We start from the raw sequence: 11,489 nt of genomic DNA, 5'->3' as shown, positions 1-11,489 counted from the left end.
TAACCACAGTTTCAATAAGCAAGTTGCTATAAGGATCGTAGAGGTAATATTACTAAATCATAATAAGTAACTGATTTAAAGACACATAAATACATAATCATTCCCGATATTATCATAGTGTCATTTAATTCATTACACAGCCATATGTGATATAGGTAATATTATGAAGTATGAAAAATTAAAATTAAATTAGGAACTAAAAAAATAAAACAATATTACAAATACTTATAACAAATAATAACATTGTTGAGACATATTCATCAATTGAAGTTTGACCACTATTAAATTTATTAACTAAATTTTCTAACTTTTCACGTTTGTTTTGTTTTGTTTGTTTATAAATTTTGGTTCATTTATATTATTTAGTTTCTATTTGAATTCCAATCATAGAGATTTTAATAAGTCATTAGTTAATGAGTTAATAAGTCGGGCGCAGTTTATATTAACCAGATAGCTTTGTGATGATACATACATTATTTATATTTAAGAAAATTCAATAAAAATATTGTTCGTACAGCTGCACAAACAATAATTAACGAAAGATAATTATTATTAATTAAATTACTTTTAGATTTAAGAAAATTAAATAAAAATTATCTGTTCAACAGTACAAGTAAATATTAATATACAAACAATAATTATCAGTAATTAAGTATTTTTAAATTTAAGAAAATTTATTATCTTTGCAATTATAAAAACATAAATTATTATTATAATAGTACATATTATAACGATATCAATATACGAATGATAAATTCCGCGGTCTGTAAATTCATGTACATAGGCGGCATATTAACATCTTTACGACAGTATATTATGGCTCTGACAGTCAACACGACGCTCAGTCGCTCACCTAACACATTCTCAAGAAATATTCTATTTTTCTGTTAATTTTTATAAATGTAATATATGTAATTTTCTGTACCTAACACTATCTTTCGATTTATTTATTATAACATTTCAATATATCTCTTTCTCTTCTGATTATTTAATATCTACTATACCCAGTCGGACAAAATACAGCAGCTGATGACCATAAGTTGTTCGAAAGATAAGAAGGTAAGAAATAAACACAATAAATATCTTCTATACATTAGGTAGTACCTCTAAGAAGGGAAAGCCGAAAGACTCTCGTACTCATCCCCAATTTTATATCTCATAGTTTCTTATTGTGTTTAATATCATGATTGGGACATTTATGTTATACTGTTATAGTTAAATTAAAATCTCATAATATGAATATATGATATTTATATTTTATATAAATTTATAAAACTTTAAATTTTGTATTTATGCATGAATCTATGTATTTTACAGAAGTACTTTGGACCTATCGGGTTTTTTTTTATTTTGTATTCAATGACATTGATATTGAAGCAATAATTGGTACAATTTATTATTCAAAAAAGAAAAAAAAATACTACAAATAATAAAGAAATTATTAATTGTATGCTGTATAAAATAATTTATAGACTAATTTGGTATAATTAGCTATTTGCCTATTTATTTACTGTATGACATTTGTTAATAATTGTAAAAAGATAAAACCCGTACCAATTATTATTTGTTATAACCAGGACTCTGATTTTATAGCATTTGCTAATTGTTATTGGATACCTACTGATAAAAATAGCAGGGTAATCTATAAATTTGTTTTGTGCACTCCAAATATGAAATTTTATTTTGCTATTTTTTACATATTTAAAGTTTTGGTGTCATTTTCGGTTAATTCGTTATAATAATATAATTTTTATATCGTATTTTCATAAAACTACCTAATTTATATTTATATTATTATATGGTATGAAACTATGAAACATGACAATATGACAATTTTGAATAGTTGCATACTCAAAAATCGTTCATAATTTATAGTTTAATAAATTAACAAATTCAAGTAACATTACCTAATATTAAATAAAAGTTTGTAATATAAATTTTTTATCGTTTTTTTTTTTATTTTTTATTATTTACAATATTTAAAAAAATGCTTTATGTATTAAGTAATTTATTAATATAGTTTTTTAATTTGTGAATAAAATAAATTTTCCTTTTTGCTATTTATTGTTTATAAGTAGTTTAATATACCTAAATAGTATTATAGTATTATACGTTTTTGTTTTTTATTTTTAATCAATCAATACAATCATGACGTGATTTGACTATATAATATAAAATTAAGTGAAGATACCAAACACTCGTTTTATTATCAAGTTTGCTGCGTACTGACGCCAATTTAATGGGTTTTTTAACGCACTTTGGTGTCCAATATAATATTATATTTAAAAATTCAGTGGCTATTTTTTTGATTTTCCGTAGTGCACATATTTTAATTTTATCTTATAGTAACATCGATTCGCCCAAGGTATGGTCGCAGAATGTAATATAGTACGATAAAGGTGGTGCACATTTTTATTTTGAGTAGTGCACAAAATGTGTCGTAGTGCACACAAAAACAGCCACTTTAAATTAAAGTTAATGGTTTATAATTTGCTTCGCATTGTTGAACGTTATTTTATTATAATTTTACACAGCACTACTACAGAATATATTTTTCATATAAAATGTTATAATGAATTATGATAATATATAACAAATTAATACATTTAAATAGATTACCAAAAACCTATACTTCAAGTCTTCAACGAGTTCTTAATGTTCTTATCAATGTCATTAGAGCTCAGCTATTTCGATTGGAATAATAATGAGTATATTATCATTTTTCTCCGTCCTAATCGCTTAAATTGCAACGTTTTATTGATCGTAGTATTACGGGCATGACGCATGACCATATAGATGTTTATACTATACTATGTATATATATATTATATATGGTATACTATATACATCTCGATGCGCATGACTGTTTAGTATGTTTCGCTTCTGCTGATCCCTAAGCCGGCCCGGCGTGTTCAAATATATTTCATTACTTTAATTCGCCTTAACTCTACATTTTTGTAAACCAATAGTAAGTATATCAGCAGTGTAAAATTCCAAAAACGTTTACTACATTCATCACTCATCAGCGATGTGTGTGTGAGTTATCGAGTCCGGTTAGTGTTAATGAGTTTGTGATATTTGACGTTTCAGAAGTTGCAGTCACCTTTTGTTCGGTGCCCCTAATAGTCGTGCTTGTTTTCAACACTTTTTATTTGTCCGTCAACGACGTATTTTGTGAATCCAAACACAAAACCGCTAGCACCGAATACAGGGTAAGAAGTTCTTCTTTTATTTGTCTTTAAAATCATAAAAGATTTCAATTATGTTCTCCGATCGTTTAGTCTGCTTTTCGAGCGACAACTGTCACAGTCAATTTTCAATAATATTTGGTCATCGTATTTTTTATGTATGTTTCATTTTACGCAATGTTTGTCACTTACATTAACTTTATTATGATTGGTTAGTTATATATTTATACTACCAATTATCTATTTTTAATCATGTTTTTGTTTAATCTAAACTTATATATTATTGTCATTTTATAAACTAATAAATAATATAAAGTTTAAATATTATAAGGATCATTAACATATTACGCTACGGATATCTTATAATAAGAAATAATAAGATATCAATTTATGTGGTTATGTGCTTATTTAAATAGTTAATCAGTAGTCAATATTTTATAGAATCCCTATAACTTAAATTAAATCTAATTTATAAAATATTTTTATTTTTGTGTTTTTTTCTTATAGTACTACCTATACCTCCATTTAGGTTTATTATATTGAGTATGAAAAGGATGTTTTTATTTATTAAATGTAAATTAATTGATATGTGTTTTTCTTTGCAGATGGATATTGACATGAATATTTATATGGATTTTGAAAGTCGTTTGAAAACCTTTAATGAAAATTGGAGTCTAACTTTTATATCACCTTTTGAAATGGCCCAAGCTGGTTTTGCTTACTTAGGCGTTAAACATCTAGTGAGATGTAGTACTTGCAAAATAAGACTTTCTACATGGCGAAATGGTGATAATCCATTATGTATACATTTTAGTATCGCTACTAATAGATGTGGATTTCTTCGAGAGTCTGTAAGTAAATATCAAATAAATTTAATATTTTTGTAATTAATTCTTATTTTTCTTTATAGATGATGACAAGTAGGGGTCGTATGAATACGTTTCAAGACTGGCCTGTTACCTTTTTAAAACCTCGTGATATGGCCAAAGCTGGTTTTGTTTACACGGGTGTTGGAGATAAGGTAAAGTGTTTTACGTGCTTGGAAGAATTTGATAAATGGGAAAAAAATGATACTCCAATGGGTGAACATATGAATCACAGTTCACAATGTCCATTCGTGATTTCATACAAAAGTTAGTATCACATATATTTAATATTTTATAATTTTGTATTGAATTAACATAATAGATTTTGAAGTAAATATTATGTGTTTTTAATAACATAACTATAACCGAAAAATCATTATATAACGACAACTCATATATTAATTAAATGGTTATTTGAAATTAACTCCACAAATTTCAATATCGTTATAAATCGTATATTAGCATCAGAATCAACTTTAAATTTTAATTAATAATATTATCAAATTGTTATTACAGACTTTTTTGAATTTTAATAATAATTATTATAAAGTAAAATTTGAAGGATATTCTATTATTATTGCAGTTTAAATGACTTGGGTCTGATAAATAAATGATAATTTTTCACTTTTGCAGATTGCTTGAAATAATTATATAATTTAATCATATTTTAGGAAAATTTAACAATCCTTCTGGTCCCTATGGCTTAACCAGTTTGGGAGTAAAAACGATAGAAGATAAGTTACATACTGAGGGTATTGTGCTATTTGTAAATCCTTTATTTTATGGAACAATGGTTGCCTTGAATGCCCGCCTCAAATCATTTAATAGATGTGAGATATCATTGCAACTAGATATTAATGCTGTATGCAAAGCTGGATTTTTTTATTCAGGTAAAATGATAATAATATTGATAATATTTCATTGTTCATTTTAATATTTTATTATGTTCTTAGGCAATGGTTATACTGATAGTTTGACTTGTTTTTATTGTGGTGTTACTATCATTAAATGTAATGGAGACTTTGAACCATGGGTAGTACATGCCGAAATGTCGAACACTTGTAATTATTTGTTTTTAAAGAAAGGCAAAAGCTTTTGCGACAGGGCAAATGACGTGGAAAGCGATGAAATAAAATCCAATCAACTGGTAATTTAATAATTCTACTATATTAGAACAATATTTGAAATTTGACTTGTATTTTATTTCTAGAAATTATTCAAGTTGATTGTTACAAAGAAAAATACACTCACACTCAAATCTAAAATGAGTATACAAGCAACAAAAAAGTACGTTTTGTTGAATAAAAACAACCAATTTAATAAAAAATGCATTTTTTAATTTATATTAATTATTTTTTTCGTTATTTGTTTAATAATTTTAACAAATAGAATTTATAATTTATTTTATGATATTAAAAAGTATAATTATATTTTATTTCTATACTATATTACTACAACATTAATTACAATTTGGAAATTTTAAATGATTTTATTTTGTTAATAATATATAATTATACTACGCTGTGTTGTGGGTTGACGGGATAAAGTGCTAGGCATTTTAAATCTGTAGATTCGTTGGAACTGCATGGATTGTTGAACATAAACAGTATAGAGGATTTAAAATTCGAATTGGTAGTATTGGCTTATCTAACTGTATAATTTGAATTTAGGTTTAGAACATTATTTATTGGGTGATTGTTTTACATACTTAAATGTAAATCAAAAAGTAAGTTGCATTTTTCGCTTTTTTTCTGTTGTGAAATTGTGTGCTTCCATTCAAGCAAACTTAAACTTAAACCAAATTTTATTAAAAAATATCTACTTACCTATACAGATACAAGGCCCAATGCAACTTACTTTTTGATCGCACCTAGTATGTATTATTAATTATACCAAATGCCACGACTTATTCATCACAATGTTTAATACATATATATTATTATTACTTTTTTTTTTTTATAGGCATTTTAAGGAGATAAAAATTACCAAAATATTATCTGATAAAATTGAGGAGCATCTTTTTCAAAAGCTAGCACCAAATTTATTACCAGATAATATGTTATGCAAAATTTGCTATAAGGAAGTAATCGAAGTTGCTATTGTCCCTTGCGGTCATGCTATTGCCTGCATTGAATGTGCTTTATCGTTTAATTATTGCTCCATGTGTAGAATGTCATGCTCAAGATTAATTAGAATACATTTATGTTTGAATAAAAAAAATGATGAAAACCTCAAACTAAAACCGTGCAGTTCAAAAATGTCTTCAGGCGATGAATTGAACCCAAAGCTTTGCAAAGTTTGTCTTAAAGAAGAAATGTCAACAGTATTTTTACCTTGTAGACATGTCTATACCTGTGTTAAATGTGCAGAAGAAACAAGTGAGTGCCTTGTTTGTAGAGAAGATGTCTATTCTTTTATTAAAATATACTTATAAGCTTTACATAACAAATTTTAATTTTTTTATTTTTGTGACTTGTGTCTACCAATAAAATGACATATTTTTAATAATAAGCAATGCATAAAATAATAACAATAACACTTAGTTAGGTTTTATAATGTAGAGGTTCATAATGTAAAATAAATATTTATTATTACTAATTATTAAGTGTCGTCATTATTGTATGTCTGACTAGAAATACCTTATTGTTTTTAGGTAAATCATTTGTGTTTAATGCATTAATGAATCATTTTATATAACTTATTTTTTTAAGTATCTTAAGTTTTAATTTAACTTGTGTATTATTCATTTTTTTTTTTTGTGATAGAAAAAGCCAAAGGCTTTTTAAGGTGGTTGAAGTCGGTTAAACGAATGAGCCAAGTATATTTTCTAAAATATACCTAATAGAGATTTTTTTGAAACATAAATTTATTACTTCTGTGTGATAGAACACTATTTCTTTATTTTAAATATTTTTAAAATGACTTAAACCACTTAAATTATTTGTAGATATGTGTTTATGTTTTTTTACATTTATTTGAATTCAATTATTTTACATACATTTTTTAAAAAATATTTTTAATTAACTTATTTATTATTCAAGTGTGTAATATTTATTATAAAACTTATATTAGATAGATATATTATTACTAGCTATATTATATTTTATATTTATAAAAACATTCAATTTAAGTTAAATTAGGATCTATTGACTATTCATATATTAGACATAGTATTAAATAAGGATTAGTGCCAAATACTGAGCTCTTTTCAAATTAATCAAATCACATAAATAAATGATTAGAAAATTAAGACTACATATTGTAATCATATCTGTATTAGATTATTTAATAAATTAAAGAACTAGAAAAAGTGTTTACAGATAATTATGGTTTGTTGCATCAATATCTCATTTACACCCTCAAAGTGAACAGTTTTTATGTTCTAAATAATTGAAATCCATAGTTGGTCCCTAACCTTAATATAGATAATTTATGGTTAAAAGTAAAAAAATTACCAACTGTTTAAATTTTTTAAAACCATAATAATGTTAAAGTAAAAATCCAAATGAAATCATTTGATTTATCTGAAAGTACAAACTTGCATCCAATGAAACTTATAGACTAGCAATTACCTATTATAAAATTTTTTTAGATTCCAGTGCAGTATATAAAATAAATTTTTCCCATTATTGACGATTGAAAAACTATACAAGCAATTGAATGACAAATGATTGTCTAGTTAATTTAGATTTAATAAGCCAAAAAAAAAAAAAAATCTAATTTAGATGTTTTTGTGTAGTTGTTTTCTAAATACCACAAAAACAAGAAAATAATGTTATATTTTATATTAATGTTATGCGATAACATATCTGTGATGTTATCTACACAGACTTTTCCAAGGCCTTCGACCGTGTTGATCATAATCGTCTTATATCAGCACTGGACTCTTTAGGCATAGGTGAACCCCTTCTTTCCTGCCTTCGCTCTTATATTACAAACAGGATTCAATGGGTAACTGTTGATTCCACCTCTTCTGAACACTTTACGCCCTCATTTGGTGTATCTCAAGGTGCCGTTATTTCTCCACTTCTGTTTGCTTTATTCGTAAATTCAGCCCTTTCCATCCTTCAGTATGCCAAACTCCTTATATTTGCTGACGATATGAAAATCTTCCTCCGTATCAAATCCATCTCTGACTGTCTTCTTCTCCAAAACGACCTTCAACGTTTAGTGTCATGGGGTGAATCTTTGGGACTTGATCTTAACATTCCTAAATGCTCAGTAATGACTTTTTGTCGGACTAATGTTGCATTTAATTATACCTACTCAGTCAACAATACTCCCTTAAAAACGTGCAATAATTCTGTCAAAGATCTAGGATTTACCCTTACGCGTAACCTGTGCCCCAACATGCATATACATATGATCTGTTGTAAGGCTCTTCAGCCGCTTGGCTTCATAAATCGTGTTGCCACAGATTTTCACTTACTCACTCCATTAAAAGCTCTCTTTTGTTCCTTAGTTCGTCCACTCCTGAGTATGGAACCATTCTCTGGGATCCATCCACGACTTCTGCACGGAATATGATTGAAAGGGTTCAAAGAAAATTCCTCCGTCACGCTTCCTTCAAATTAAATATACCTTGCCCACCTCACGATTACACACCAATCCAACGTCTCCTTTCCCTAGAGAGTCTCGCTGACCGTCGCCACTCAGCAAATATAGCATTTCTATCTAATCTTCTCTCCTCTAAAATCGACAGTCCCAAATCACTATCCCGTGCTTCGTTTAATGTCCCCTGCCGCCGCACACGATCATCTGTTCCGTTCCACATACCTTTCTCTCCCTCTAATTATTATCTTAACTCACCGATCATCCGTCTTATGCGCATTGCCAATACTGACCCTTCTTTCTCTCTCTAATATTGAGCCTTGATTTCCCCAGAGCCTATTATTATTGTTAATTATTGTAAATGCCATTCTTGTAAAAAAAGGGTACGTCCCGTATTATTTTAAATAAATAATATGGAAGTTCTAACGCAAACAAAATATATACACCCATAAGAGTTATAATTAGGGTTGAAGATTTCTAGTACTTAAAAATCTAAAAATATGCGTGCACCTAAAAATGAAGAAATATGCGCTTAAAATATGCTCTAAAAAAAATTATTTTATACTCATAACTTTTTAAACGAAAAGCCGATGATTGTTTTTTTTTTGGCATATTTTAAAATGAAAAAAAAAATATTATTGAAAAAGTTTGAAATAGACGAAATCATTATGCAATGAAAATATTTCATGCAGTGCGCGCAATGATAAAACAAGTGCACACCAAAATATGACGGAGACGGTCAATTAAAGTTCACTTATACGCATTTCGATTTTATCGTTTTATCAGTCAGATAGTAAATTACCTAACCGATAATGAAAATATTATTTTTAAATGGAAAATTTACCATTTTGTTCTTTTCTGTCTAAGCTAATTTAAGAACTTATTTCGAAAATTGCCAAATATGTTCTTAATTTTTTTTAATGTACCCAAATATACATTTATATGCAATAATAACAAAATACACAAAAGCAGTAACTTCTTTGAATGATAATTAATTATTAAATAAAGAAAGTAATCCTGCTTTGGGCATGGTTGTTCCATCAAATGTAGAGATACTTGTGCTCGACGAATAGTCAGAAATTTCGTTAAAAGATCCAAGAATATTATTAAATTACAATGAGTGGAAGAGCCCTAGAAAATTGACAGATCCATCAACGGGTGAAACTTTTATTCTTCAATTTGCAGTAAAACGATTGGGCAAAATAAATAAATTAAATACACCTCTCATTCCTGTAAGTAACATATATTTTTAATCAGGGCTCGAATTTGAAAAAAAAATTTCATTTAACGTTATTTACAATTAAAACGTTATAGAATATTTGCGTTTAACGTTATTTAGATTTAAAACGTTATGCATGTTTTGAGTTTATCGTTATACAGAATTAAAACGTTACACATGTTATGCGTTTATCGTTATTGGTAATTTAAACGTTATTCAAATATTCTGTTTGTCGTTATTGAAAATTAAAACGTTATTCATTTTTACATTTACCTAAGTATTTAATAGAATTGAAAATTAAAACATAATCTAGTATTACATTTTACAATTCTTATTTATAAATACATAACAGCTGTTAAATCCACTATAATAAACTGTAAATTCAAATTTGAATGCAAGTAGTAACTTACCACTTACTGCTAGTAGTCAGTACCTACTCTGTAGTCTGTAATCTGTACTCTGTAAATTTATTATCTATGTAGATTTTTTATGACCATTGTTTAGATAGAAACAATATAGGTATTTGTGGGATGTGGCAACATCATAAGTAGATAAGTGAGACAAATATTTTGCCATCTTGCAATTATTTAATACAAATAAATAGTAAATAGAATACTAAATAGAAATCCCCATATATTTTTATAAAAATTATAATTTATAGCACTTTAAATTTTAAATCGCTTTGCAATTAGGTTTAGAAGTTATTTCTATTTTCTATATCTAACAGGGATATACTAAATAGGCCATAGGGAATACAGCAAAATTACACATAACTTATAAAACTTAAGTTGTGTAACTTTTATGAAATTGGTACATACACTTGTTAGGTTTTCAAGAATAAAGAAATGACTTTAACAAAACATTGATAACTTTAATAAAATAATAATAATGGTCTTCTTGACCAAAAATTAAAGAATTTATAACCAATATAATATTTATCAACATAATAAACTATTGCGGCTAGTTTGTATTAGCGTTTCCTCTAATGATTAAAATATTTTCCAAAATATCATGACCAATAGCATTTCTCAAGTCAGACAATATGAATTTCAATCCGGAAAAACTACGCTCCACGCTGACCTGAACAAAAATATTGAAATATTTTTTTAGTTGATTATACTAACATAAAAGCAAAATAGTATTATGCAGACATTATGAGTATTATGATTTATGACAAATAACTAATAAGTAATAAATAATTAATGTGAAATGTAGAACCTGAGTAGCCGGTACCGCCATAAGAATTTGTGCTAATTGATATAGTTCAGGCATTTCATTTTTATTTTCCGACCAAAAGTTAACAATATCTGCTTTATAAGACAGTCTGTTTATATTTCCAAAGTCCTCTAGTTTAGAATTTAATATTGAATTAGATCCTTGAGAAGAATTTATTGTAGATATTGAGTTTTGACTGTTTTGAGAAGAATTTGTTGCACAAGTTCTAAGATAACCCTCAAAATCATCATCTTCATTGTTTGTGTCAGTAATATCATCTTCTGAATTAGGCTGCTCTAATAAGTTTGATTCTGCTGTATTCTATGAAAACATAAGTTAATATAATATATCATAAGTCTTCAAAAAGAAAAATGTCTAAGTGCTAGATTACTTAATAACAATAAAAAAATGGAACCAAATACTACCAAGAAACAATTGTAGCTTAATTAT

General features: G+C 26.8%; 2 protein-coding genes across 3 annotated transcripts in view; both read left to right on the top strand.

The window, feature by feature from the left end:
• Positions 1-1,005: 1,005 nt before the first annotated feature.
• The window catches only part of LOC126551613 (putative inhibitor of apoptosis), a 94,153-nt gene continuing 83,669 nt past the window's right edge, over positions 1,006-11,489 (top strand). The window contains exon 1 of the mRNA XM_050205514.1: positions 1,006-1,059. The gene's annotated coding sequence lies outside the window, so the exon portion shown is untranslated. The remainder of the gene's footprint in view (positions 1,060-11,489) is intronic.
• Positions 2,798-11,489, top strand: part of LOC126551614 (putative inhibitor of apoptosis) — a 40,160-nt gene continuing 31,468 nt past the window's right edge. Inside the window, exons 1-8 of one of the 2 annotated variants that reach the window (XR_007605526.1) lie at positions 2,798-2,968; positions 3,091-3,212; positions 3,794-4,039; positions 4,099-4,321; positions 4,726-4,944; positions 5,008-5,201; positions 5,265-5,341; positions 6,017-6,841. Coding sequence is in view for 1 of the 2 variants with exons in the window: in XM_050205515.1 (XP_050061472.1) it covers positions 3,794-4,039; positions 4,099-4,321; positions 4,726-4,944; positions 5,008-5,201; positions 5,265-5,341; positions 6,017-6,488 (1,431 nt within the window). In the remaining variant the exon portion in view is untranslated. Of the gene's footprint in view, positions 2,969-3,090; positions 3,213-3,793; positions 4,040-4,098; positions 4,322-4,725; positions 4,945-5,007; positions 5,202-5,264; positions 5,342-6,016; positions 7,043-11,489 lie in introns of those variants that run through there. The other variant, XM_050205515.1, reaches the window with a different exon arrangement.

The sequence above is a fragment of the Aphis gossypii genome, chromosome X (genome assembly GCF_020184175.1).
Source record: "Aphis gossypii isolate Hap1 chromosome X, ASM2018417v2, whole genome shotgun sequence".
Lineage (NCBI taxonomy): Eukaryota > Metazoa > Arthropoda > Insecta > Hemiptera > Aphididae > Aphis > Aphis gossypii.
This window is presented reverse-complemented; position numbering and strand designations above follow the sequence as displayed.